The sequence below is a fragment of the Mustela nivalis genome (assembly GCF_964662115.1).
Source record: "Mustela nivalis genome assembly, chromosome: 17".
Classification (NCBI taxonomy): domain Eukaryota; kingdom Metazoa; phylum Chordata; class Mammalia; order Carnivora; family Mustelidae; genus Mustela; species Mustela nivalis.
The window spans coordinates 2,038,212-2,066,207 of record NC_139036.1 but is presented as its reverse complement, the minus strand read 5'-3'; the positions used below and the strand labels follow the sequence as shown (position 1 = coordinate 2,066,207).

Here is a 27,996-nt window from a genome sequence, read left to right as displayed (position 1 = left end):
TCAGCCTGGGGGAGCATCTCAGCAGCCAGCCCTGGGTGAGGACAGCCCCCCCATGCACCCGCAGGGGTACTGCTGTGGCTTGGAGGTTTCTGAGGAGCAGGGGTAGGGGAGACACTTGGAGGGGAAATCCTTGGGGTTGGATCCAGCCCTTTGCAAAGGGGGGGGGCTTTGGATAGCCCTGTGGTTGTATACCCGAGTGTCTGTATCGGTGCCTGCTGCCACGTGTGTGTGTGTGTGTGTGTGTGTGTGTGTGTGTGTGTGTGTATGCACGCGCGTGCACGTGTGCCTCTGGGTCCCTGCCCTGTGTGACTCTCTGCAGGAGTGTGGCACTGCTTCTGTGGGTGACTGTATTTAGGTGTGGGTCAGTCCCCGAGGGTTGGTGTGGGGCAGTGTAGTAGCTGCCCTGAGCCTGCCGGTGGGGGACAAGGGTCTGGGATGTGTCCCTGCGATGGTGCCTCTGTGTGTGGCTGTGCCCATGTGTCTGTGTGCGTGAGGATGTGGGTGTCCGTGTCCAGCCGCGGATGGGACAGTGAGTCAGTGTGTGTGTGTCTGACTGTGTTGGCACCGGAGTACCACCAAATGTGTGACACTGTGTGTGCCTGTCACCATGTCCCGTGTGGTCTGTGAGTGGGTCTGTGAGTGGGACAGAGCTGTGTGTGGGTGGGTGTAAGCCCGAGTGGGTGTCCACGGGGCTGGGAAGCAGTGACTCGGTGTGTCTCCATCAGCCGGTGCCCCATCCCCGTGCGTCTCGGTGATGTGGCAGTGTGGACACGCGTGCGAGGGTGTGAGCGCCAATGCACCCGCCGGCTGCGTGCACCACACCAGCGGGGCCGAGCGTGTGCGCGCGAGGGTGCCGTGTGCGCGCGTGGGCAACGCACGCGTGTCCCTCTCTCTGCCCGGGCGCGCCGGCCACACGGGCCGGCCCCGGAGCGGCCCTGGCCCCCAGCGCGCCACCTCCTACGCGGCGGGCGGCGGCGGGCGCGGGCGCCTCTAGGACCCGGGGCGGCCGGCCGCTGTCCCCGGGCCGCGCGAGTGAGCATGTGCAGAGCCCGCCGCCCCCCGCCGCCCGCGCCGCCCGCCCGGCGCCCGCCCGCGCCGCCCGCTCCGCCCGGACGCCCGCAGCCCCGGGAGCCTGGCGGCGGCGCCCTCTTCCCCCGGGGCTCGTCGGGCCGCTCGCGGGGGCGCCGGGGTCCGGGCGCTGCGGGGCTGCGGGCTCGGCGCCCGGGAGCGGGCGCGTGGCCGCCGGAGCGGGCGCCCCAGCCGGCCGCGATCGCGGGGTGAGTGCTGTCTCCGGGGCGCCCTGCCGGGACCCCCGCCGGGACCCCCGCGCGAGGGGAGGGCGGGCTCCTTCCCAGACGGCTGCGAACAAGTTTGTGTAGACGCGGCCGGAGCGCGGCGGGGCTGCACCTGCGGGGGCTTGGAGCGGCTGGCGGGGGGTTGCCTCTGGGCGGGGGCGGCTGGCCAGGGAGGTGTGGGTGGGTGCGCGCGCGGGGGCAGCGCTGGAGGCGGCCCGGGGCGAGCGGGGGGTGGGGTGCACCTGCTCTTCTCGGGGCGGCTGGCCCGGGAGGTGTGGGTGCGCGCGTGGGGGCGGCGCTGGAGGGGGCCCGGGCGGGGTGGCCAGGGGCGCGCAGGGCAGTTTTGGACGCGCTATCCCCACCCTCCGGAATTCTCCGTGACCGTCCGTTTCCGCGGAGGGAGCGGTGGATCCGGCGAGGCGGGGGACGAGCGCCGGGTTTGGGGCGCGCGCTGCCTTGCTCAGGAGACGTGTGCCCGAGCAGCTCCCCCTCGCTCCGCTGCTAAGAGAGCCTTCCGGTCAGCCCAGCCGAGGCTCGCTCTGTCTCTCCGTGAACTTGAACGGAGGCAGAGGCGAAGGCGGAACGTATGTATTTATGTATTTTGTTGGCAAAATTACCCAGAGTGAGCTCTGCATCTCCCTAGGTGGGGACGGAGACAGGACCCGGGGCTGCTCATTGCGTTTTTCTTGTATGTCCGGAGCTTCAGGGTGGCCCTGCGGGGGTCTGTTTTCTGAGCATCCCCACCGTTGGGCAGTGGCTGCTGGTTCTCCCCAGGGACGCAGGGGTGCAGAGGGGCGCCTGTCCTTGTCGGGGAGGCTGGACACCGAGGTTCGGCTCCCACAGCCCTGACCCCGCATCCGGGATCCCGCTGCTGCCTAGGCGCCCTTCCCGGCTGCTCGGAGCCGGACAGAGTGGGAACTCCACTGTACTTCTCTGACCAGCAGCGTCTCACGGCATCACCCCCTCCTGTTCTGGAAAGGCCTGCTTTAGTTTAGGGAGCTACGGGGCTGTCCCAGCTTGGGACAGCCTCAGCTGGGACCCACAGATGGGGCCTTTTGTTTTTCCTCCAAATTGCCTGGGCTGGCCAGCGGGTTAGAGAAGGGAGGGCTGATGGGGAGAGACAGGAGGGAAAAGCTGGCGGGCCCTTCTGCCTGCAGCAGCCCCTTCCTGCCCCTTGCAAATGCTGGAAAAGGGGCAAGGGGAGGTTGCCTCCCACCGCCTCCCCCACCACATTCCCTTGGCTCGGGTCTCAGAAGCCCCTTGAAGAAGGTGTCCAGTGGGTCGCTAGAGCCCTGGGGGTCTGTGAGGAGCAGCAGCTGGGTTGGTCCAAGAGCACATGTGTCCGTGTCCCACGCACACTTGCGATCACGGCCGCTTGGCGGGCGGCTGGGCCGGGGGGCTGCTCCTGGCAGCCCCGTCCTCTCCAGGGGGAGCCCCGAGGCCCTCATCCACGGCTGCGCTCTCCCAAGTCTGGGCAGGAGCACTTTCAGACTCCTTTGGAGGAACGCTTGGTGTGGGGTGAGGGGACCCCTCTTTGCAGCGGGGGAAGGAGCCCTGTGGGGTGTGGCCGGTGGCCTGCGGCATATCCGGCAGGAAGTGAAGGGCAGTCTGGATTACGCAGGAGGCCAGACCCCATCCTTTCCCTCCAATCTGTCTAATCAGGCAGAAGTGGATATTCTGGACACCCGTGGGTCGGCCTGAGTCCCTGGCCAGGTCAGGTAAGGCCCGGTGCTGAGGAGTGACTACGGGGCTGGCTCCCTGGGGGTTGGCTGCAAGGGCTCCCCATGCCTGGAGGCTGGAACTGAATCTTGCCAAACGGAAGCTCTTGCAAGGGCCGGGTCTCCCGCAGACACACTTGGCTTCCCCTCCCGCCCGGCTCAGACTGGGGGCCAGCCCCGCCAGCTCACGGTCAGGGCCCAGGCAGTGGGGACGGCACGGTGTTTCGACTGTCAGGGCCTTTATCTTCGAGAGGCCCGTGATCCTCACCCCAGCCGGCAGGGCAGGCTGGCTCGTGGGGGGCACCAGCGCATGAATCTGGCTGCGCCTACCCACTCCTCGGGCCTTAAAGTCTTGTTTTCACACTGTTTCTCCCGATGTCTCCTTGCCGTGCCTGTCCTAATCACCGCGTTGACCCGCCGCCCGCACAATTACCGGAAGTGGGACGCTTTGGAGAACGTGGTTGGGGAGGAGCCGCCTGCCAGCCTGGATGTGAGAAGGGAATGGAGAACAGGCTAATTTAGGGAGCCGTGAACAGGGCGCACCTGTGGCTGCCGGGGCCCCTTCCTTCCGCGGGGCTTCTCTTCTCTTGCCGCTGGAGCCCCTTGGCGATGTGAGTCCTTCCCAGAGGGCGACCGTCTTGGCCCGAGGGAGCCAAGAGGGTTTGGAGGGCAGGAGCACCCGAGGCACCCCCTCCTGTAGGGTGAGTCCCCATCCCAGCGACTGCGGGAGTCAGAGGGGCCTGAGGCTGAGTCTGCATGCTCCGCTCACTCACCCGGATTTATCTGAATTGCTGAGGGCCTTGGATGACCCTCCAGGGGTGGCCCCCGAGTGGGAGAAGCACACGAACCAATGAACAAGCCAGTGTTCTGGATGAGCTGGGCCGGCGGCAGCCCAGGAGGCTGCGCTGGGCCATTCCAAGGCTGCACTGGGCTCCAGATCCACGCACGGGCAAGGGACGGTGGCAGGCCTCGCGGTGGTTGCCCACTGTCTCTGCAGCCCGGGGCTCCAGCGGAGGGGGGCGTGTGACGCGGCACCTCAGAAAGCGTGGGTCTCATGTCTCGTCCGTGGCCCGGCTCCGTGGCCCCGACTCTGACAGCAGCCGGGTCCCTACGACGGCCCGCGGTGACCCTGCCTCTCGGGTTTACGGGGAGCCTCCGTGTTCGCTGCCTGCTCTGCTCCTTTCGCGCACGAGGTGCTGCGTGAGAGCATCTTTTGGTGTCTGGTGCGGCGCAGGAGGCCCCGTTTGTATGAACCTCGGCGGTGGGTAGAAGGGACCGTCCTCTCTGGACTCCACGGTAAACGGAGTTTTGACCTTCCTCTTACGCTTTATACCTTCTTAACGGCATTTCTTATTTTAGACTTTCTCACGTAAGTTTTGCGTTCAGAAGATCAACGCATCTGCCTTCTCAAAGTCAGAGGGATCCCATTCCCATTCCCCGACCTCGTCCTGCCCGAGGGCCCGGGGATTTGAATTCAGGGGAGTCCTTTCTCTCTTGGCTCTGAGCCTCCAAGGTGCAGAGGCAGGGGTCCCCAGGATGTGGACAGCCATGGGCACGGATCTCCAGCGGGTCTGCCCTGTGCTCACCCCAGAGCTGGTCAGGGGCCCTGAGTGTGTGTGGCCTCAGCGGGCTCCCAGGCTGGGAGGAGGAGTGGGCCGAGTAGCAAGTGGCCCCGACCTGGGGCAGGACACCCGGGCACTGTTCATGGAGCATCCTGTCCCAGCATCGGCTCTGGGGCATCAGGAAGGCTTCATGGAAGATGTGGCATGAAAGCTGAGCCTTGATGGTCACAGAGCATTTCAGAGTCATGCAAGGGGCCCCAGGGCTCCTGGCCAACAGAAGAACGTGCCTGAGGGGGCGTGGTGCGGCTCCCACGGGCCTGCGGACATGGTACCTGGGACGTGGCCTTCTGCAAGGGGCCGGGAGACGGAGCGTCAGGCTGGGGAACTTGGGCCTGGCCGCCGGGTCCTCGGGAGCCCCTGCAAACAGCAGCAGTTACTGGTTCCGTGTTAGGAAGATCACTTTCTTAGGTCCAGCCTTTTGGAGGGGGCAGGGTGTCCAATGACAGGCCCTGAGCAGGGCAGTGGCAAGGCTGCAGGGGAGGGAGAAAGCAGAGGGAGCTAATTCAGAGCCCCAAGCCCCACTGGAGGCTCCCCAGCGCAGCCTCCTGGAGGTCCTGAGGCTGAGGAACCCCCTGTCCCCCCGTCGTGGAAGCTGGAGCTCAGGGCTGTGGGGACCCCACTGCCCATCTCCTGCGGGGCGAGCAGCATGCTCGGCCCCGTGCCTCTGTCTGCAAGCTTCTTGCCCCACTAGGAGTGTGCGGCTCTGAACCCCAAGGGTCCTGTCCTCAGGCCATGGTCACAGGGCTGAGATGCTTCTGGGGGCTCCTAGAGTCTTTCTCCCCTCACCTGTCACTGCCTGTCCTTTCTGGGGGGGAGGTGAGGGAGGCAGAGTCACCTGACCGAAACTCAGTGACCCGGGGTTGGGCTTGGAACCCTCAGAGCTCTTTCTCCAGGCCTCAGGGGCTGTTGCTTTCCTCTCCCTGCTGCCGCCACCCCCACCTGCTCAGTCCCTGGGAGCTCCCCTCCCCCTGTCTCACCGAGCAGGCGGCATCTGCCCAACATCCCTCACCTGCAGGCTCAGCACCTGCTGCCCCCTGGGACCCAGGGGGACAGCGACCCAGTACCAGGAGAGGACCCAGGTTTCCTGAGGCCCCGCCCACGAGGGGGTCCTGCTTCCTCCTGAGACCCCAGAAGACCCTGGGTCATGGGATCCCTCGTTCCTCCAGCCCCTGCCCTTCTCTGGGGGGCTGAGCCCCCCCCCCCCGGCTGACAAGGCCCCAGCCTCATGCAGCAGCATGTCCCCTCGTTCTTCTCTCCCTTGAGCATGTTGTTTGATGACAAGACAGGAAGTGCCACGTGGGGGAGAGCAGCTTGGGAAAGAATGGCCCAGACTCCCAGCGGACGGGGCACCCCAGGAGGCTGGAGCTCACCCACAGGGCTGCATAGGAGTCGCTGGGCTGGGGGCACGGGACAGCTCGGTGGTCTGACCACAGGCCAGGACGGGGCAGGGCCATGGGCGGCTGCGGCCCAGCCTGGCTCCTCCTTCGCGCCAGGAGTGCTTCAGGGAGGGGGGCACAACAGGGAAGCTGTTGCTAACAGCCTAGGGGCGCTTCGAGCAAGGACGGGGTGCCAGGCCCACCCCAGAGAGCGGGGGCCATGAGGGAGGCGAGGGGTTCCCAGAGACTGAATTCACCCGTGGCTCGGCTGCCGGGGACACCTCCTCGGTGTTCGTGACAGCGAGCACCAAGCTTTGTAGGGAGCAGTTTTCCCTGTGGGCAGATCCCACGGCCTTGTTGTTGGTCCTATTTCACAGATGAGGAGCCTGAGGCGCCATTCTGAGCCATGCCTTGCCCCATGGGGGTTTGGGGTGCTGCAGGCACCGCCAATGGGCTCTGACCCACGCAGACAGGCCATGGTTGGATGACCCCTAGGCATTGGCAGCTTGCCCTGACCCTGGCTGGGCCGGGAGCTTCCGTGCAGCTGCCCCTCCTCTGGCCACCCCCAGGCCTCAGCAAGCATCCACCACCAGTGCCTGCCAGTAGGTGAGGTGTGCTCGGTGCCCGCCGTAAGGAGAGGTAGGGGTGACGGGGGCGGGGGGTGTGAGGCTGGCCGCAAGGGTGGCAGGCTGCTTTAGAGGACGCTGAAAACGACCGGCCCTGCCTCCACGCCCAGGCCCCCTCCCCAGACCAGGAGGCCCCTCTGGGAGGGGGTGACTCCAGAGGGCACTGTGGGGTCCATGATCACTGGGATCCTGAACGATGGGCCCTGACGGCGCCTGGCCCACCATACATGTTTCCCCACATTTCGGGCTGGGCCCCCCAGCTCTGGGTTAGTGTTCCCTGAGGGCTCGGGGCTCCAAGACCCCACAGGAGGGGTGGCTTTCTGATATCAGGGAAGGCTTCTTGGAGGAGGTGACTCCTGGGCTCAGAGGTGGAGGATACACAGGACTTCGCAGAGCTAAGAGAGCGGGAGAGATAGAAGAGGCGCCAGGACGGCGTGCGCCGGTGGCTCCCTGGGGCGTGGGGCATGCGTGCTTGCACACACGTGTGACGGGAAGCCAAAGGGAAGGGCTGGGCAGTGGAGAAGCCCGGGAGGGGTCTCGTGCGTCCCACTGAGGAGCTCAGAGTGTGACCCCAAAGCCACGGGGAGGTTTTGACAGGGGTTTTGAGCCGGGGAGCACGGTGATCAGATTCGTGTGTTCGGAGGATCGCCCTGGTGGCCTTGTGGGGGGTGGATTGGAGGTCCAGAGCTGGAGGCCGGGGGATCAGGCAGGATTTCTTGGGATTTTCTCTGTAGCGTTACAAATCTGACGAGGCTGGCTGGGGCGGGCCTGGCGCACGCCAGCTTAACAAGTAAGAGCTCAAGACCCGTGCAAACGGCTTCCCGGCTCACAGTTTAAATCCAGCTCCGGCTGCGGACAGAGGGCCTGCCTCTGCGATCCCAGACCCAACCCTCTCCGGGGCCTCGGGACCGGGGGTTCTGCGAGCTGAGCTGGAAAGGGCTGTGCTGGCCAGTGGGGTGGGGGGGGGCGCTCTGGATCTCTGCCCTGGGAATTCCAGGCCATGGGGGCCCAAACATTGTCTTTCTGCTCACACCAGGCCGGCTGTGCCCTGCTCACAGAGCAGCCATTGAGGGGCTGTGGGCCTGGCGGGGGTCCCGGGCCACGTTAGTCATGCTCCTGGGAGCTTTTTTTCCCAGGACAAGACTGTCCTTGTGCCGAGGGCCACCCTCATGCAGCGGCCTGGCTCCTGGCAGCTGCAGAGCCCCTGCCAGCCCCTAGCAGCCCACTTCAGAGGCACCGCTACCCGGAGCCAAAGCCCAGCGTGAGAGCCGAGGGCAGCCTGGGAGGCCGTGCTGAGTGCCTCCGGCTTTCCCGCTAGGGGCCCCAGTCTCCATCAGCAGGTGCGTGGCCCCTCACCCTCTCCCGGGCTAGAGCCACCAGGCTCTGCGAAGCAGTTCCCAGAATGCAACTTCCAGGACCAAGGTGCTCTGGGGAGGCCGTTGGCAGACTTCGTGCATGCATGGAGCGCCTGCTGCATACGCATGCCCAGGGCTGGGTACACTTGTGCAGGCTGGCGTCCATTGCTGGCTGGGAAAGTTATTGGTTTAGAGTTCAGGCCCTGAAACAGACCGTTTCAAACCTTGGTTCTTCTGTTTGCCAGCAGAACGACGTGGGGAAGTTCTTTGGCCCCCTTTTGCCTCATCTGTGAAATGGGGCTGTTCCACCTTCTCCCTCTCTGGGCTGCCCTGAGGGTCGAACAAGATGCTAGGTCAGTGTTCGGCTCCGGGCCTGGCCTGAGAGGATTCTATGTGGAGCCATCTCTGTCCCTGGATGTCCAGGGCTGCTCAGGGGGAGGGGGCGTCATTCCGATTTTACAGATGGGGAAGCTGAGGCCTGAGGGACTGCCCAGGGGCACACAGCCAGCCGGTCACGGAGCTGGGACTTGAGCCCTGCTCTCTGGGGCTCCTGCAGCACAGGCGTCCCCTTTGGGAAACAGAGGCTGGAGCTGACCCCGGCGTGGCGGCACCGTGCCCCTCCCCTAGCATCTAAGCGTGCTCTCTCTCCTCTTTCAGATCCCCAGCCAGGCATGGGCGTTGGCAGAGCCCAGCGATGGCAGAGTTGGTGACCCTGGGGCAGGAACCACAGCCGTGGGGTCCAGTGGCCGGAGACCCGTGATGGTGCTGTTGGGGCCCCTGCTGGAGACAGACCGGGAGGACCGGGAGCCCCAAGGAGCAGAGGCCGGCCCCAGCATGCGGAGATGAGGCCTCTGGGTGCCCTGGCCTCCCTTCCGCCCGGGCGCTAGGAGCCGTGCCCAGGCCCCAGCCGGGAGCCCCGCCGCCCGGGGGCATGGCCAGGCCCTTCTTCCGACTGCAGACGCTGCTGCGGCGCACGCAGGTCCTGCTGTTCCTCCTCACAGCCGCCTACCTGATGACCGGCAGCCTGCTGCTGCTGCAGCGCGCCCGCGTGGCCCTTCCGCCAGGGCCCCGAGCGCCCGGCCCCCTGCAGGCCTTGCCCGTGGCCGCTGTGGCACTGGGCGTGGGCCTACTGGACAGCAGGGCACTGCAGGCCCCCCGTGTCAGCCCGGAGCTGCTGCTCGGCGTGGACATGCTGCGGAGGCCCCCAGCCCGACCCCGGCCCGGCCCCCGCGGGCTCCGGAGTCGGAACTCGGAACTGCGGCAGTTGAGACGCCGCTGGTTCCAACACTTCATGGGGGACCCCCAGGGGCCGCCCGCTCCGGGCCCTGAGGCCCCCAGGCCCGCGGCCAGCAGCCGAGGTAGGTGCCTAGCTCTGGACTCCCTGGCGTGTTGCGGGGCCGCTCCCCGGAGCCCTGCCCAGGACCAGGGGTGGCTTTCCCCTTCTCAGACCCCACCTGCAGCCTCCAGACCACTGAGTTCTGCCCACTCACTGGCTGGGCAGGTCCCAGAGCCTGGCCTCTGGGTTCAGGTGCACATCCGCTTGCGTCCTGACTTAACAGTGACCTCGGACCCCTGACCTAAGGTCCCCAGGTCCCTGGGGCATAGAGATAGGCATACCCAGCCCAGGGCTCGTGTGGGGATGGCATGGGACAGCAGGGAGGGCCCAGGGCAGCAGCCTGTCCCACGTGCAGGTCCTCAGCCTCCCCCGATCACAGGCTGGGGGCCGTGTCTGCACAGCACTGTCCGGGGTGATTTGGGGGCTCACGTAGGTAGAGACCCCTGGCCCCGGGGGCCTGGTGTGCTTCCTGGCACCAGTCCCTGGTGGCAGTCCCTGGTGGCTGCTCTTTTATTGTTAAACCAGCTAATCATATGGCATTTGTGGTGTACCTATAAATGACACGTTGATGGAAATACCCTGATTATGACGTCTTGATCCTGCGGGGAAACTCAGGAAGGTGGGGATGTTCTGTCAGTTGCCAGGGTCACTCCCCTGGCAATTCCCCAGAAGCTGTGGTCTGTTTGGGGTGTGATCCCAGGAGACTGGCAGGGAGCAAGGAGGGAGCTGGGGAAGAGCAAGTGGCAGGGGAGGGACCGGGAGACATCTCGGAGTACAGCCTGGAGGTGGCAGGTCAGGAGGAGGGCAAGGCCAGGGAGCCTGGCTTCACTGCCAAGATAGTGAGATGATCCAGGGAAGAGGAGGATCCCCTGAGGCCTTCACGTTGGGGAGATGACTGACGGTCAGTGAAGCCCAGAGGACAGTATCTTTCTGTCTCCACAGAAGCAGATTTCTCCTGAGGTCACGTAGGTCAGAGCACTTGCTGTGGAGTTCCTTAGCAAGGCTCCCCCCTAAGAATGAGGGGGACAAGAGGAATGGATTCTGCAGCTCACTGCACAGGCTGCCTTCTGTAAACTTGCCCCAGCGCCCTAGGAAGCCAGGTCTCTATGCAGACTATACCAGAGTGACGCGTTTAGACTAAAGTGTGAATGACTGACAAAGTCAACACAGAACGCTTGAGCAGCAGCCAGGGAAAAGAGCACAGGTTTTGAAAACAGACCTGGGTTTCTCTTTTGGTATTTCTGGTCACTGACTCTGTGGCCTTGGGCAGATTGGCCAAAGGTCAATTCTTTATTTCTCCCTGTGCACCCTCCTTGGGGGTCCATGCACCAGTCTACCCTTCTCCGTGCACTTGAAGAACTCAGTCTGGGGGTGGACCATCGCCGCAAAGCAGCACCGAGGCCCAGGTGAAGGTCTTTATGACCCGGCCAGCGGGAGGGGAGGTATGGAGTGACCCAGTCTGAACCCCGGGGGCACCCCTTGTCTCCACGTCATCTCCCCCAGGCGAAGCGGTGGACAGGGTGTTGCAGCCACTGAAGAAATCACGACCGCAGGGTCATGGGGCAACAGTTCTGGGGCAATCAGGATGCTGACCGCCGTGAGCCCCTGGGGCGCCCTCCCCGCCTCCAGGCTGGCCACGCTCGTCACAGGGCCCAGCGGCCCATGCGGGCCAGCTGCTGGGCCTGCAGACAAAGAGGGTAGCTCTTTGTGGCCGGGCAGCCCGCCACGCTCCTGGAAGGGGCTCCTGCGCGGCGCGGAAGCGGCAGGAGGCCATCAATCACCGAGCATTTCATTATACCTTGGACAACGTCCATAATGGAATAAAATGTCAGTAAGTTTACTAGGGGAGAAATAGTAACTTCCCCTCGCCAGTTTGTTTTTTATTGATAGTGATTTCCAAAGACATTCCAATATCTCCAAAGTCGTCGTTAGCAGCTGCACGGCGCGTCCGTGTTGACGCGCAAATGAACAGATGCGGAGTCACAGACAATAATGCGTCGCCTCCGTTTTCGCCGAAAGCAATAAATCCGCCTCGGAATGTGTCCCAGTGTGTCCCCCGGACGTCCTCTCTCCGCCGCACACCCTCGCCTCTGTCAGAGCTGGAAGAGCCGGCCGGTGATTTTCCAGCACGAAGGGCTCGCAGCTCTGCCGGACGTTGCGGGCGTGTGGGTCCCGGGCCTTCTGCGCGCCCCGTGGTGTGGCCGGCGGGGAGCCCGGCCCTGCGGCTCCGAGTGCTTCCTCCTCTCCTGCTCATGGCTCAGGTCTCCTGCTGCCATTTTCCAGCCAGCGTCCGGCTGCCGAGCACAATGAGGGCACCAGGGGCACCCCAGTGGGCGTCCAGCACGGGTCCCACCCTCTGACTCAGATCCCAGGGAAGAAGGACTGGAGAGTCCGCGTCCTGATCGTTGTTGGGGTCAACGCAGCCGCCGCTCGGCAGCACCATGGGCTGGGCCTTGTGCCAGACACCGCTGCATGTTACCTCCCTCTCTCCACCCTCCCTGAGCCCGCGGGGCCGTCCGTCCCCACTTACAGGTGGGGAGGCCCAGCTCTGGCAGGGAGGGGGTGGCACGGGCCCAGAGTCACGCCCCCTCCCGCCTGGCTTGCATTCCACGCATGCCATGGGCCCCTCGACATATTTTTGGCTCATTTCCCATGAAAACGACCCGTGAGCTTGTGTTTTGCAGCTTAATTGAAAGTTGTAATAGAATTTCTTCTTTGCTGTGCGACACACCGGAAATTTCTCAAAGGTTAGTTTTCCTCCACCAAGTACCAGGTCGAGGGTAACCCTCTATCCTGCTATGGGGGGAGGCATCTCAGGGGTCCTCACCTGTCTGTGACCCTGGGGGTGCTGGTGTCCTGAGCAAGAGCCCATGCCTGTGGCTACGTGGCTACGTGGCTAGCTGCCGGGTGTCCGGGCCAAGGGGACACGGAGGCTCACGGCCCCGCGGGCAGACAGTGAGGATGGTGACCTTTGCTCCCCGCCGTCCCTGGGTTCTGCCTGGCGACCTTGGCTCTGTGGTGGAATCCCGTCTCTGGGCACCTGCTCACCTCCTGCTGCTTATTCCGGGCCCAGGAGCTGCGTGCGGGGGGCAGGCAGGCCTGCCCCTCCTGTGTCCGAGCTCCTGCTCACCTGCCCCACCCTTGGGGAGCCTCAGCCTGGTTCTGGGGGCCCCAACCTACTGTGGTACAGGGTGCTGACCGTGTGAGGGGTGCGGCGGGACCCCGTGGACACAGGGCACACGGGTGTAAGAGTGTTCTAACAGCAGCAGTTACTGAGAAGGGCTTGGGCATTGACAAGCGTTTCAGATACAGAATGTCCGAATCTGGAGAAAGGAGAGGCTGTGGCAGGCGGGTGGTCTGTGGCGGGCTGGTGGCCCGTGGTGGGCGGGTGGTCCGTGGCGGGCTGGTGGCCCGTGGTGGGCGGGTGGTCTGTGGCGGGCTGGTGGCCCGTGGCGGGCTGGTGGTCTGTGGCGGGCTGGCATGGTTGGGGCGCCCGACGAGGATAGGCAGGAAGCAGACGGTGGACATGATCGGGGAACAGGCCCAGGTCCATGCCAGGGGCAAGAGGAAGGGGCTTGGGCGGGATGGGGCAGGTGGTGGACCTTAAATCCACTGGACAGTTAGGGAAACTGAGGCACAGAACGTTGTCATGATGTAGCCAAGGTCAGAGGCAGAGTTAGGTGTGGTGTTCACAGACGGGACGATTGCTCCCGGCTTTGTCCCCGGGAATGAAGGTGGGGGACATGCTTCTCCAAACCCCCCAGCGGGCAGCCCTGGGCTCCTGCTCTGGGCCGGGATCCTGGCAGGAACACAGAGAGTGTCGTCTGCCCTCAGGGCACCAGGACTGGGGGGTCAGGGTGCCACTCCGCCGGCTGCGGGGACACCCTGGACTTGTCACCCCCCGGAGGCAGTGTGTGCTGCCTTACTGAGAAGGCAGCGTCTGCACGAGGGGCGCCCTGTCCACATGTTGGCCCAGCCGCTGGCGTGGGACCGGGAGAGTTCCTGGGCCATGTGGCAGTGTGTGCACGCGGCCCGGTGTGCTGTGCTCGCTGTGCTCGTGCTCTCCGGCTTCCCTGCACGTGTCTGGGAGTCCCCTCTGTGTCGGTGACGGGGAGGGCGCTTACCTGTCACACAGGGCCAACACGTGACCGCTTGGCGGGTCCCGTCCCCCAGTGTCCCCTTCTGCACGGGCGAGGGCTCATCAGTCCCCGGCACTGTGGAGTCCCACGTGGACGGCTCCCTTACCACCCGACTCGCTGCGTCCGTGCCTCCAGCGACGGCAGCTCCCCTCCCCTGACCCGGGACCACAGACTTTTCTTGAGATCCTGTTCCCGGTTGCAAGATGCTCCTTATTCTAGTGAAGGTCAGACTTTCCATAACTGTCCATAACCGATTTCCTCTCTCTGGATCATAGGTGACAGGGCCTGCCCCATCTACACCTTCGTGGGGGCGGGGGATGGGCAGGGATGGAGACGAGGGTCCCGGGAGGCGAGGTGGGGCTGGAGGAGGACGGGGCTGCTGTTCAGGCCACTGCCGGCTCCTGGACGGGGCTGCTGTTTAGGCCACTGCTGGCGCCTGGCAGGTGTGTGAGGGGACAGTGGGCCATCCGCCCAGGCGTCCGGGAGCACCAGGGGCAGGTGCGGCCTCACCGGGTGCCCTGGGCCCTCTGAGGGTCCCCCCAAGGGCGGGCGTGCGACAGGACCGTCCTGTCCCGGACCTGAGCCTCCGCTGTGTTCCCATCCTCAGGCACGTACGTCGGCTGCTTCAGCGACGGCGGCCGGGACAGAACCCTGAAGGGCGCCGTGTTTTTCGACTTGAGGAAGATGACCGTCTCCCACTGCCAGGACGCGTGCGCGGAGCGGTGAGTGAGAGCCCCGGGCTGCGGAGTCTGCCTCTGGATGAGGGGGCATGTGGCTGCGGGGGGCGTCCCGCTCTGACTGGAGCGGCATGGATCAGCAACCCCCCCGGGCACAAGAGGACGTGATGCGGGCTCACAACGGTGCCCGGGGAGCTGGCCGCCATGCTAGCGGGTGGTTTTCCTCCCCTGGGCCTCCATTTACTTGTGTGTTCAGACTCTAGTAGCAGGCTTGGCTTCAATGCCACCTCTTCCGGGAAGCCCTCCGGCTTGGTCATGATCCATTACAGAGAAACTGAGTCTGGAACAGATAGGATGGGTCCCGGCTCAGCCTTGCAGCGTAGACCAAGTGGAAAGTGACAGCAGCTCAGCCCCCTTCTACCTCCCCAGCAGTTCGGGGAACAGCCTTGCAGGTAGACAGCAACCGTTGCTGGTGGCCACCAACGGGGATGAGGAGCACAGGAGTTTTCAGTCCTCGGACCCGGGGGCATGAACGTGCTGGCCTGTCTCCAGAGCTGGCGTCCGTGTGGCCCGCCCTGGGGCCTGTCCGCCATCTTTCCTCCCCCGTGCTGGGGCCATGCCTGCTATGTGCAGGTGGGGAGCGGCCCTGGGCGGAGGCCTGGAGGCTGGTGTTCCAGACTCGTGCTGGCCCAGCAGGGTCCAATGCGAGCCCGGTGCTGAAATCATCCACGGTGGGAGTGCTGCGTCCCAGGAGCTGACAGGTGTCCCGAGTTCGGGCTCCCGTCCTCTGGCCCGGAGAGCCCCTTCACAGCCCGCCACGGCCTCGGGCCCACTGTTCCCGCGGTGGGACCTCGGGTCAGAGCTCTCGGTCGGGCACGAGTGGGGCTGATCAAACTAGTTTATCACGAAGCACAGCCTGCTCCCTGCCAGCCGGGGGACCTCTAAGTCTGTCTGAAGACCGGTCCCTACGGACAGCTGTGGGCTGACCGCCGCGGCCCTGGCCTCCCGACCTGACCCTGACCTTGGTCATCGCTTCCATGGGGCCGGGGCAGCGACTCAGCTGGGCTACTCTCCCTGCAGGTCCTACGCGTACGCGGGCCTGGAGGCCGGGGCCGAGTGCTACTGCGGGAACCGGCTCCCAGTGACCAGTGTTGGGCCCGAGGCCTGTAACCACGAGTGCAAAGGGGAGAAAGGCTCCGTGTGCGGGGGCGTGGGCCGGCTGTCCGTCTACCGCGTGGAGGAGCTGCCGCCCGGCTCCAGGAAGCGTGAGTGTGCCCGCCTCTCCCTGTGCTCTGTCTCCCACCCGCAGCCCTGCGTCCTCAACACGGGCAAGAGCCAGCGGCCTCCCTTCCCTGCCGGCCTCACTGGAGGGGCTCATGTGATGGGCACGGGGGCAGCCGAGGGCTGCATGGGCTCATGGCCTGCGGGACAGACACACTCATCTGGGCGTCTCGCACGTGCTGTGTGGCCTCAGAGGCCCTGGGCTGTCCCCAGGCATGAGGGGGCCCCGTGGCCTGGACGGCAGCCCCTCCCGGTGATGGTGGCACAGACGGAGGCAGCCGGTGGCACTGGGACCACCAGCCCATGACAAGTCACACCACTCCTCACGTATCCGTCCTTTCCGGGCACTCGCTGGGCCCACTGGCGCTGGGACCGCAGAGCACTGGCCCACCTGACAGGCTCCCAGACTCCAGGCCTGGTCCTGTTCTATGGTCGTGCATGGAGACGCCACCCGGAGTGCTGGCTGGTGACGGGGTCTCCACGCTATTGAGGCGGGCGGGCAAAATGGGCACTACAGCGAGGCTGCCGCCTAAGCAGCCCTGATGAGTATGACCAGAGTGCAAGCTGTCAGAGCTGGAACATTCCAGAAGGCCCAGCAGCCAGGACCCCACTCGGGGCTGTACTACTTTAGCTGGGCTGGAGGACGGCTTGTAGGCTTGGGGAGCCTTCTTGAGGCTGGTGGGAGTTCGGGTCTGACCCCGCAGCACAGCGAGGGGCCGTGGCGGCATTTCACGTTTCTGGATCTACTTTTCTCCTCATGCCTGGGACATAGAATTTTCCAGAATATCAGCTTCTTGGGTGGCCTCGTGCAGATCTGTGGAAGGAAGGAGGGATGGGGCGAGGACGGACACCATCCCACAGACCTGGCGAGAGAAGGAAGGAGGAATGGAGGGGGGACAGACACCATCCTGTAGAGCTGGTGGGAGAAGAAGGAGGGACAGAGAGGGGGCAGAAACCATCCCACGGAGCTGGCAGAAGTGGCCTGAGGTCAGCAGCTGCAGCCACGTGGTCCCCTGTCGGTGACCGTGGTGGCGAGGCCCCTGTCGGTGACCATGGTGGCGAGGTTCGGGTGCCCGGGGTCTCAGGAGCTTGGCCCGCCACACACCGTCCAGGGCTGCTCTCTGGTTCGAAACCCGCCCCATCGACTCTATTTGCCACTTTCCAGACCCTGAAGCCACCGTTTCCCCCTGACAGGCACCAACAGCCAGGGGCACCGTGTCTCACCAGAGACCTGTTCTCTCCCCACAGGGAGGACCGTCACGTACCGTGGGTGCTTCCGACTGCCGGAGAACGGCACCCACACCTTCCCGGACTCCCTGGCACAGGCCAACGTGACGGTGGACGCGTGCTCGGGGTTTTGTTCCCAGAAGGTAAGGGCACCTGTGATGCGTGCGCCTGTGCCGTGCGCTGCACGGGCCAGGAGCCAGGGCTGGACGCAGGTTTGGGATGGCTGTGTGGTCTGTGCTTGCGTGGGCACCCCAGGCTGGCCAGGTGCTGTCCACTGGGCCGCGAGGCTGGAAGGATCGTGCCTTCCCCGATGGCAGGTGTCAGACTGACTGGCTTTGTTAGTGGGATGCGCTGGCTCGGGCTTGGGGAGAGTGGACGGCTCATCGGTTGTACCCATGGACAAGGCTGGGCACTGAACCCGGCGTCAGGGCCAGGGTCACACGCGTGCCTTTGGCTCAGCCGGGGCGCAGAGACGATTCTGCAGAGGGCGGGGGGGTGGCGCTGAGGCCTCCGTCCCGTCCTCATGCAGGAGCTCTAGGTGGGATACGGTGGTCAAGGCCAGGTGGGGCTGGTAAGCGACGAAACCCCCAGAGTGCTGAGGTCTGGGGTGCGGTCCGGTGGCCCCACGTGTGGGCCCTGGGGCATGGCAGTAGGCTGAGGTCAGGGCTGCTCCCCTGTGCTGGGGACTGTGACCGGAGGCCACGTAACAGGATGGGGCTAGGACGGGAGCGTCCCGATGATGGACATATGTCCTCGTCGATCTGGCAGCGGCCACACTCCTCGCCACACAGTAAGTCACTCTGCCCTCCCGATGGCCATGCCTGGCGGGTGCTGAGACACGCTGTGATTGTAGGTGAGGAAACGGAGGTGGAGAAGGTCACACATGCTGCCCAAGGTCACCCATCCCCTACATGGCAGAGCTGGGATTTGGACCCAGGCAGGGCCTCTGGTTCTGACCTGGCTGGTGTCTCGGAGCTGCAGGAAGTGGGCTTCTGGGGATGCGGGGAGCCTGCCCTCCCTGGTGTCTCTTGAGTCGCGCCCATCAGGGCTGAGACAGAGCCTTTCCTGCACTTTCCAGCCTAAGCCGCAGCCTTTGGAGTGGGTCTCTGTGGCTCTAGCATTTCGGGGTGTCTAGGGCGTCCTTGGGGCATACGGCGAGGGCCCGTGTTCCCATGCTCCCCACGTGGGAGCAGAACTGTGGGTGGAGGGCCATGTGCACCTGCTACGTGCGGCCCTCCCAGGGCTTCCGCGCACCTGCCAGAGGTCCACAGCCCCGGGAGCGCCTGCTGCCATCGCCAGTCCAAGGAGCTCGGCTGTGCCAGACCTGGCCGCTCCATCTGCAAACGTGGAGGTGCCCCACATGCCGGGTGACCAACTTTACTCTCCCGGTGCTCCAAGGGGGACACGCTGCCCCCCACATGCTGCCCAAGCCAGCGGGGGTCGTGGCTGTGGCAGTAGGGGCCCGTGCCATCGGGACGATGCCACAGTTCCTGCTGAGCAGTGTCGGGGGAGGGGATGGGCAGCTCCTGTTCCTCGTTCGGTCGTTCTCTGTCGGGCTCAGGGACCGCTCCGTCCTGGCACGGGCAGCACTTTCCCCATTTGGGGCTCGGTCGCGCCGACGTCCTGTTGTTACGCGACCCCTCCCCTGCTGGGGAGCACTTCCGTGGTTATCTGTGTCCCGCTTTGGCAAGCGAGGCCGCGGCGACTTCCCGGACCCCCACGCGGAGCCAAGGCTGGGGTCGGGCTGGGCTTCTTGAGGGCCGGTCTGGGTCGAGCACCGTCAGGGGCGTTTGTGGCCCCAGAAGGGACGTCTCCACCGTGCTTTGTGGGTTGGTCGTGATGGTTCAGGAACGCCGCGATGTGGCCAGACGGGACAGGCGAGGCACTGTCTGTGCCATGACCTTCTGACCACAGGCGCGGGGCTCGGCACCGCATGTCTGAGTCACGTGTGTCTGAGCACAGAGAAGCCATCTGGTCTGATACTCTGTGGCTGTAGGGACAGACCTGCCCTGTGTCCACGCCAGACGTGGGGCCGGTGAGGGACTCCAGCACCGTGGACAGACGGGCTGCTGGCCCCTGACACTTCCACAGGGATCCTGCGTGCGGCCGGAGGTCCCCTCTCCCTGCACCTGCTCCTGGTCTGTCGGAGGGCGAGAACGACGGGAGACAGTGTGAGCTCTTCCTATAGACGGCTGATGGCTCGAGCGGGTTTTCTCGGGCTTTCCCGTGGCGCTGATCCGGCTCGTTCCCTGCACCACGGCTGTTCTGCCGGACCCACCTGGATCCCCGCAGGTGCGGGCTGTCCCGGGTGGGGGAGGGGCGCTGCCTCTTCAGCTGGCCAGTGGTGGGGCAGTGAGCCTCTGGGTTTTGTGAATTAAGCCCCTGGACGTCGGTAGGTTTTTCCCGTTGCTAAAATGCTCACCGGTCCTGTCGGCCGATGACGACCTGGCACAGCCTTGGGGTTTTCTCATGATTTTGGCCGTAAACCTGTCAATGTTACACCATGTGTGTCTTCATTGAAAATTTATTGTCCTGGGGGTGGGTGTCTCTAAAGGTAACACAAAACTATTTTAGAAAGTTTGGAAAACGTGAAATTAAATGAGAACTCACCAGTGATGTTGCCGCATCAGAGGACGCCACCAACGGCATCTCACATCTTCAGGTCCTCCGTTCGACGGGCATGTTGGTGGGATTCGCATCTTTAACGTTAAATCTTTTGGGGCACGTGGGTGGCTCAGCCGGTCGAGCGTCTGACTCTTAGCTCAGCTCATGGTCTCAGGGTCGTGAGATTGAGTCCTGCCTCAGGCTCCATGTTGGGCACGGAGGCTGCTTAAAGAAAAACAAAGAATCTCTCCTTCCGTTTTCCTTTGTTCCCCATGTCCCTCGTGGGGAGAGCCCCCGTCCTGCCCACTCTGGGCTCTTTCTTCGCGGTTACGAGCCACGCTGCCACGAACATTCCCGAAGGTCAGCCTTTTAGTGGCCTGTAATGCTCTTCTCATGTCATCACATGTGGAGTCACTGGTGTGAGGGACTCTGTCTCTTGTGTCACTCGTGAGACTTCAGGTGCGTTTCCAGAAGTGAGTCACATGGCCTCATTCCAAAGACAGCGGAAGGTGGCTTCAGAGTCCGTGACCTGGGTGCGTGTCTCTGTGCAGACACGTCCTTGCCTTGTGGTCCCGGCCAGACTCGTGGCCCTGAGCCATGGCATTCTCACTGATTCTCACGATGCTGTTCCAAGCCGTGGGTTTCCATGGCAGGGGGGAGTGTGAGCTGGTCCCGGCTCCAGGGCTGCCTCCCCGACCCACAGCTCCTACTTTGCAGCCCGACAGCAGGGGCGTTGTGTCAGCAGAAGACATGCGCTCCGTGATGGGCTCTGCAGACGGGCTGTGGTTGACCGTGATGCCTGCCCTCCACACCCATCCCAGCAGCCACCACCCCCAGGCACCTTCTGTCCTTCTGGGTGTGCATGTCCAGAGCGGTCTCGGGGTGAAGGGAGGCAGGAGATCGGTGAAGGCAAGCTCCGTGCTGGTTTGCCGATATCACCAAAAACCCCCCATTTTCGTGAGTGTGTCCATGGAGTTGAGTGGGGTCTTGGGCAGAGCCCCGGGCTGCTTCTGCCCCCGATCAGTCTCACGGTCTGAAGTCTTGGGCTGCTCGGCACCTCCCTCCTCACCTCAGTTTGCCCCCCTGAAGCCTGAGTTCTGATCTCTAACGTTTTGGTGATTCTCTATAATTCTGGGGACCGACCGCAAGGAAGGCCCTCAAGGAGGACAGAGACGGACGGGCCTGCTGGGACGTCCACTCCCTGACCTGTGGCCACGACCGTGCCTTTGCAGGGGGACTCCCGGGACGGGAGGGCCCAGCCGTTGCTGCCATGACCCAGCACTGGACTGAATCACTGTGCCTGCGGCAGCCACCAAGCCCGGGCTCTGGATGCAGTTCCGGGTGGAGACCTGTCTCCCCACCCCGTCCCCCTGTGCCCCTCCGATAGAAACGGTCTCACATCTGTGTCTCCCTCCTGCCTCCCCTTCTCCAACCGTTGAGAAGACGGTGGGGGTGGGGGCAGCAGGGAAGCTGGCAGAGAAAGTTTCATCAATATTTAATTTTTATGGAAATCGTGTCCTAGAAACCCCCGAGGGGTTGGGAATTGTTCTGTTCTGTTGTAAATAAAACTGCATTACTGTCCACGCTCCCCCGTGCTCCGCACGCGCCCGGAACCTGATGGTTTCATCCACTCGAGGAAGAGGAGGGGCTCGGGTCGCTGGTGGGGTGCGACCCCCACAGGGGTGGCCACTGGTAGAGGGACACTTCCTTCCAGGACCCGGTCCTGCTGGCGCTCGTGAGGACCCAGTAGATGGAGCCCAGACGTGTGGGGCGAACGGAGGCCCCATGATGCGTCTGCACGTGGACCATAGCTGCGGGTTCCTCCACGGGGATCCAGCCTGGGCACACGGATTTCTGAGGGAAGGGAAAGTCTGCACCGAGGGATCCTGTTTCCAGGATGTTCTAGGGTAGCTGGACGACCGCGGAGCGCAAGTCGGAGCCGTGGCTGACTGCGGGAGGAAACAGGACCAAGTGATTCCCACGGGCTGAACCAGAGGTCTCAGCAAAGGGATAGGGGTCTCGTGGGGGTGCGAAGGGTGAAGTGGCGTGACCCAGGGTGACTAGTGAAGGCCTCTCAGGAAAAGAGGTTTGAATAAGGGGGAGGTCTGGGGGCAGGACCTTCCAGGCAGAGAGAAGAGCAGGTGCAAATGTCCTGAGCTCTGCATGTGCCAGTCGTGCATGGCCAAGGACCGTAAGGACCCTAGCGTAGAAGGTCACCACAACTGCCCGAACAAAGTGCCACAGAACAAAGGGCCACTTCTCGGGGCTCTGGAAACCAGAAGCCCAAGGTGGGGTGTCATTGGGCTTGTTTCTTTTCAGGCCTCGTGGGCTCACAGATGGGCATCCTGTGCCTGTGTGTTCATATGGTCGTCTGCGTGTCTGTGTCCAAATCTCTTTTTATGGCCACACCATCGGATTGGCTTGCACCTGCCATGGCCCCATTTTAATTGGATTCCTTCCTTAGAGACCCTGTCTCCGAATACAGCCGCATCCTGAGGTGGGGGAAGGACGTGGGCTTGGGACAGAGGCCACATAGTGCAGAGAGATGGCTGGGTGCTCCGCCGGTGCTGCTTCATGGCCTGGTCTCGGTCCAGCCCTACATGCCAATGCAGGCCTCACTGTGGTGCCCAAGGGTGTGGCTGGTGGGGGGCTGGGCTGCTGTGGCCATGGGCGGGTCTGACAGGTGCAGTGGGGGTGGGGCTTCCGACCTTCCAGGCATGGGGACCTTGGAAAGGAGCCTATGGGCAGAACATCAAACCCTCAGGTCCCCCAAGCATGGGGGGGCAGTGGAGTCCTGAGAGATGAGAAGGTGCTCGCAGACAGGGAAACTGAGGCTCGGACATGTCAGGGTCAGTGTTGGGATCTGACGGGCTACATGCCTGCTGCTTCCTCCCTGGTCCCTATGCCCAGGAAGCCCAGTCACCCTGAGCTACTGCCTCCCCTGTCCTCCATCCTCCAAAAATCCCTGTCTCGAGCCTTGTCCAGAAAAAGCCTGGGGACTGGGGCTCTGGTCCCAGGGGAGAAGATAAGCTGGGGAGGAGGCCGGAGGGAAGCCAGGTCCTCCCCCTCTTCCAAGCCAGCAGCCAAAGGACTTGTCTATTTTATAGAGACTAGCATTCTGGATGGGGCCCCCAGGCTGTTTAAGGGCTTTTCCTGCCTTGGGGGGGGCGCTTGGTGCTGTAGCAACGATGGGCATGGGTAGTGGGGTGCATGGGGGGTGCGCAGGGGTGCATGGTGGGGCGCACAGTGGTGCATGGTGGGGCGCATGGGGGTGCATGGTGGGGGTGCATGGGGGCACGTGGGGGGCACGCAGGGGCGCATGGTGGGGGTGTGTAGTGTCAGAACAGCGCAGGGTCTAGGCTTCTGTCCCCACGTGGCAGCTCAGCTCGCGGAGGGACAGGGCCAGGACCCTGGGAGCTCCTGGCAGGGGTGCAGCAGCCCGCGGGCCTCCAGGAGGAGGAGGGAGGCGGGGAGAGGCTCTGGTAGGGGTGCAGGGCACTGGGGGGCACACGCCTGAGCACAGGAGCCCCCCCACAGGCTCTGCATCGCCCCCCACCCCCCACCGAGGCTGGGACAGGCGACTTTCTGAGTGCGGAGATCCTCATTTTGCCAAGCCACGCTGAGAAAACGCTATTGATTTTTCTTTTCTTTATTTATTTACGAGATTTTTGCTGTGAGCAAAAAATAAAAAGGTCTGTGCGGTGCTGCCTCTGGCTCCCGCCTCCCTCCCTGCCACCTCCCCCCTGCATTTCCATTTGCAAGAGGCAGGGGCAGGCACGGAGGATGGGGCTGGGTACCCGGGGGCACCCGCGTGCCGTGCCCCGTGCTGGGCCGCCCTCGTCAGGGACGTGCAAGTCCCTGATTGCCCGTGTTCGGTGGTGAAGCACAGAGAGGCTCGGCAGGCACCGTGCCCGAGGTCGCCCAGCACCCAGCAGTCTCCTCTGTGGGGGCAGAGGGAGCAGGGAACGAATCCCACAGAGGAGGTCAGGGGCTGGCCTCACCGCAAGGCACTGCCCCACCCCTAATCCTGGCAGAGCAGCAGGGACTTCGGGAATTCCCCGGCCTGCACCCCCTGCCCCCGCAGCTGGGTTGGGCTGGTCTCCCCAGGGAACACCAGAGGTCCCTTTGGGACTCACGACCAGTGGGCCCACAACACAGTCTGTGCGCTCACCTGCCTCATCCTGACCCTTGCACACACTGGCTCCTGCAGACGCCCCTGTCCCCGGTGCCCGGTCCTCCCTGCACTCCCGCCGGGCCCCCAAGGTTAGCCCCGGGCCTGGCTCACGCTGACCGTTGTCGGGTCCCCGGCCCGCTCTGAGCTGCTGGGGGCAGAAGTCACGTCCCGTGCGTCCTGCCTCCCCTGGGCTGGCGCGGGAAGCATGGACACCGTCCGTGCTGATGTGAGCCGGGAGGCCTGGCCCCGGCGGGCACCCCACATGCTTCTTCCCCCTCGCTCCCTGGCAGGAGTTCCCCCTGGCCATCCTGCGGGGCTGGGAGTGCTACTGTGCTTATCCCACACCTCAGTTCAACCTCCGGGATGCGGTGGACAGCGCATTGTGTGGCCAGGAGCCCAAGGCACAGAGGCTGGCCGAGTACTGTGCGGTTTACCAGACGCCCGTACAGGGTGAGTTCGGTGCCTGGGGCACGAGGCATGCGGGGCCCTCCCCCATGTCCGTTGCATGTGCTCTCTGGGCGTTGGGAGAGACGAGTGCGGCTGCATGCGTCCTAGGGTGGGGAGGGGAGGCCACCACCGTCCCTGGAGGCTGGGCACAAGACGCACCCGGCCTTTCCGCGAGTCTGGGGACGGAGGTGCTTTGAGGAACAGCAGGAGAGCCGTGAGGCGGGGCCCCACCACCGTCCGGCAGAACCTGGAATGTTCTGTGCTGTGTGGGGAGCCAGGGCTCGCTGCCTGGGCTGTGGGAGGCCTCGTCATCCCGGGAGCTCTCTCTGAGCACGGCCCTGGCGGCCATCCCCTCCCCTCCCCGGGCCTGCCTTGGTTTCCCCATGGGTGAAACAGGAGTCTACGGGCGGTGGGTCCGGGTGGGGCAGTCGGTGGTCAGCTTCTGGCCTTTCAGATACTCGCTGCACAGACCGGCGGTTCCTGCCCACCAAGGCCAAGGTGTTTGTGGCTCTCTCGAGCTTCCCGGGAGCCGGGAACACGTGGGCGCGGCACCTCATCGAGCATGCCACCGGCTTCTACACGGGGAGCTACTACTTCGACGGGACCCTGTACAACAAGGGTGAGTGAGGGACGCGGGGCCTGGAGTCCCGGGGCCGGCGCCAGGGGCCGGGGAAGCAGCACTGCAAGCACATTCCCAGCCCTGCGGCCGGCCCGGGACTCGGGACGTCCGTCCTGGCGGCGTGCGCACCCACACTACGACCACTTTCCGAATTTCCTCTGTTGTCAGAACTCGCGGTAACTCGGTGAGACGTCACTGGCTCATTTGTCGGATGTTCTGTGAGGCCAGAAGGAGCTCCTCAAAACGCTGTGTTTTTCAAGATGGTGCAAAGCCCCCGGGAGTTGTGTGGCCCCTAGTCTCCCCCTGTAGGAGCGAGAGGCCTCCCTGTGCGGAGTAGGACCGAGAACCCGGCCAAGCGAGGGGCTGTTGGTCTGCCGTCAGGTGTCACCCCTGTTGCGTCCAGGTTCCTGACTGGACTGCGGTTTAGGAAGAGAAGCCCCTGTCCACAGCGTCCTCAGCTTGGCGGGGGGCTCTGGATCTGGTGGGAGAAGCCAGGAAAGCTGGTCGTTCATCCTTAATTCCTGAGTGCTACTGGCTCCCCCGGTGGGGCGGCCAGATGACCTGTCCCAGGGTCCTGTCTGCTGTGGCCTGGTGCCCGTGGAGTCCTGCAGCACAGGCTGCTGGTCACCTGCTGGTCTAGAGGGCTGTACCCGTTTGCACAGCTGGCGGACTTGTTCTGCAAGTGGCCCGGGGGCCCAGTGGCTGGCGTGGCCACATGTCATGGCCCTGGAGGTTCCCCCTCTGAGGCTTGTGGGACTGGCGCGGGGTGGCCGCTAGCCTCTGCATCAACCCCCCAGTGACACGCATGGGTACACCATCTATCCTGGGCTACTGCAGCCCATGGGACATAGAGCGTGGCTGCTGTGGGGACAGCCTGCTGCACACAGAAAGCACTGCAGGTCTTGGGGCACTGGGGACCCAATGCTGATCCTGATCCCGTGTTTACAGCCTGTGGTCTGGTTCCTCCTCCCCTTGTCCCAGGTGCTGGGCAGTAGGAGCCCTGGCAAAGGCTGGCGGTTGTTAGGCCCGGGCCAGAGATCCGTTTGAACTGTGTTGGGTTCCGGGCGGCAAACCCGCCTCAGAGGAGCCTTGTTCCCAGCATCAAAGAACCTGGCCCTGCCTGCTGCACCTTTGCGTGCCATGCCCCGCCCCTGCTTGTCGCTGTCGCTGTCCCCAAGAGCCCAGGAGACACGCGTGCTCGTTTATGGAGCATTGATGCCTGGCTGGCGGACCCCAGATCTAGTGGGACGTGGCCAGAGTCTAGGTTCTGGGGCACCCCTCCGGGTTCCTTCTGTGACATCCTGCTGCACCCCTGACTGGTCCCCGACTCCTAGTTCCTGGGAGGCCCTCTGCTCCGTGGGACCGCACGTGGAGCTCCTCCATCCCCAGCATAAAGGCCTCCACCGAACAAGCCCACAGCATCTTGCTGACCCATGTGTGACTTTGTTACGGGTGGGAAGGGCTGGGACCCTGCCACAGGGCTTTGGAGTTCACCGCCGGGTGGGGGCTGGAAGCCCGGCCTCATGGGGACACCTGCACCAGGTGCCCAGAGCCCTGTGCTGCTGTGTGAATTTGGCAGGGGTCCTGCCCACTCTGAGCCACGCCTGTGGCCACGACTCTTTCATGGGATGTTGGCGATGCTGGCGGGAAATCGCCGTGCAGACACCCACACGCACGCTCCAGAGGTTGTAGAGGGGCGTCAGGCCCCGCCCCCAGACTTGTGGGGTCTCCTGGAGGTGTGCTCAGCGCTGCCGGCTGCCACAGCAGGGTCCACCACCGTGCTCAGGCCCCCCGTCTCCCCGCAGGGTTCAAGGGCGAGAAGGACCACTGGCGCAGCCGGCGCACCATCTGCGTGAAGACCCACGAGAGCGGCCGCAGGGAGATCGAGATGTTCGACTCGGCCATCCTGCTGATCCGGAACCCGTACCGGTCCCTGGTGGCCGAGTTCAACCGCAAGTGTGCCGGGCACCTGGGCTATGCGGCCGACCGGAACTGGAAGAGCAAAGGTGGGCAGAAGGGGGGCAGCTCTTCTCCTGTGCAGAGACACCCGTCCCGGCCCTGCCGCAGTGTGGCCGGGACACGGGTCCGGGTGTCGAGTGTCGGGACACTGAGCGGTCAGAGGGCAGCAGGTGTGGGGCCATCGGGCAGGCAGGCCCGTCCCCACAGACCCTGCCCTGGCAGATGCCCCCATCGCCTCCAGCCCACCCTGCCCCTTGCTGGTGCCCCAGGTGCAGGAGGCAGAGCTCTGGTTCCTCCTCAGCTCCCAGGGGCCTCAGTTTACCCCCCGGAGACAACAGGGCAGTCCCTGTCTGAGGGTGGTCGTGAGGACCAGGGAAAGCGAAGGGTCCCCATGCCATCCGAGGTGGCGGGATGGTCACAAGCTGTGTTTGTGGATATTGACACTGTCCCCACCAAGACAAAAGCCCCAGCACACGTCTCAGTTTGCCGGGACAGAGCTCTCAGGGATAGATCCTCCCCAAATGTTGCCGGTTGCCCGGCGGTGTCACGGGGTGGACTGGCCACCCCCGTGAGACGTGGTCGGCATCAGGCAGGGACCACGCTCACTTAGCTTCACAGGAGGATCTGGGCGGGCACTCGGGCCTGCACCCGTCCTCGTGGTGCCCCTGCTCGTCCCCTGTCACCTGGGGCAAGGTGAGCATGGATGAGGGTCACCCATCCACCCCGTGATGAACACCGCTGTGCCGTGTGGGCCCCATGGATCTCCCTGCCTTGACGTGGGCCCCGCGGTCAGGGCACTCACCGTCCATGAGAGAGGGAACCAGCTCCCTACACACACGCCGCAACTGTCCTCGTGTGGGGCGGCATGGCCACCGACGCAGACGTGGCCCGGTGACCCAGGCTGGCCCCGAGGTGCCGCTCTTACTGCCTGCGGGCCGTCCGGAGGGCCTGGTCCGAGGGGCCGCCTGCCCTGGTCGGCCTCCTCCCCGGCTCCCCACCCATAGCGCCCGGGAGGCGGGGCCGACCTGCGTGTCTCTCCCCGCAGAGTGGCCGGACTTCGTGCGCAGCTACGCGGCCTGGTGGTCCTCGCACGTGCTGGACTGGCTGCGGTTCGGCAAGCGGCTGCTGGTGGTGCACTACGAGGAGCTGCGGCACAGCCTGCTGCCCACGCTGCGGGAGATGGTGGCCTTCCTCAACGTGTCCGTGAGCGAGGAGCGGCTGCTGTGCGTGGAGAACAACAAGGAGGGCAGCTTCCGACGGCGCGGCCGGCGCCCGCACGACCCCGAGCCCTTCACCCCCGAGATGCGGGCGCTGATCGACGGCTACATCCGGACGGTGGACAAGGCGCTGCGCGACCACGGCGGGGCCGGGCTGCCCGGCGAGTACGTGCCCAGATGACGGCCTGGCGGCTCCGCCCGCGCCGCTGGACGCTGCTCCGCGGGCCTGGCTGCTGGAGCCGCCGCAGAACCCCCGCGCTCACAGACCCGCCACACGCACCACTGCACGCTTGCAGGGACCACCTCGGACTTGGCACGCCGGGC

General features: G+C 64.5%; 1 protein-coding gene across 5 annotated transcripts; it reads left to right on the top strand.

Annotated features, from left to right (window-relative positions):
- Window positions 1-14: 14 nt before the first annotated feature.
- Window positions 15-27,996, top strand: WSCD1 (WSC domain containing 1). Of its 5 annotated transcripts, none has more exons than XM_082708390.1 (9): window positions 15-35; window positions 8,650-9,350; window positions 14,075-14,189; window positions 15,225-15,409; window positions 16,674-16,795; window positions 23,721-23,880; window positions 24,332-24,496; window positions 26,302-26,502; window positions 27,501-27,996. In XM_082708390.1, exons 2-9 carry the CDS (start codon window positions 8,924-8,926, stop codon window positions 27,851-27,853), a joined length of 1,728 nt encoding a protein of 575 aa, XP_082564516.1. In that variant the 5' UTR covers window positions 15-35; window positions 8,650-8,923; the 3' UTR covers window positions 27,854-27,996. The 5 variants fall into 5 exon arrangements, with proteins under 5 accessions (XP_082564516.1, XP_082564513.1, XP_082564515.1 ...); XM_082708387.1 differs by lacking the exon at window positions 15-35 and adding an exon at window positions 1,120-1,277; XM_082708389.1 differs by lacking the exon at window positions 15-35 and adding an exon at window positions 1,694-1,879.

What these genes read in the sequence shown, in the direction of transcription:
- WSCD1 (XM_082708390.1), top strand. Translation starts at nt 8,924, where the DNA reads ATGGCCAGGCCCTTCTTCCGACTGCAGACGCTGCTGCGGCGCACGCAG. An exon ending in GCCCGCGGCCAGCAGCCGAG is followed by an intron (nt 9,351 to 14,074) that starts GTAGGTGCCTAG and finishes TCCCATCCTCAG; the next exon opens with GCACGTACGTCGGCTGCTTC. An exon ending in CGGGACCCTGTACAACAAGG is followed by an intron (nt 24,497 to 26,301) that starts GTGAGTGAGGGA and finishes GTCTCCCCGCAG; the next exon opens with GGTTCAAGGGCGAGAAGGAC.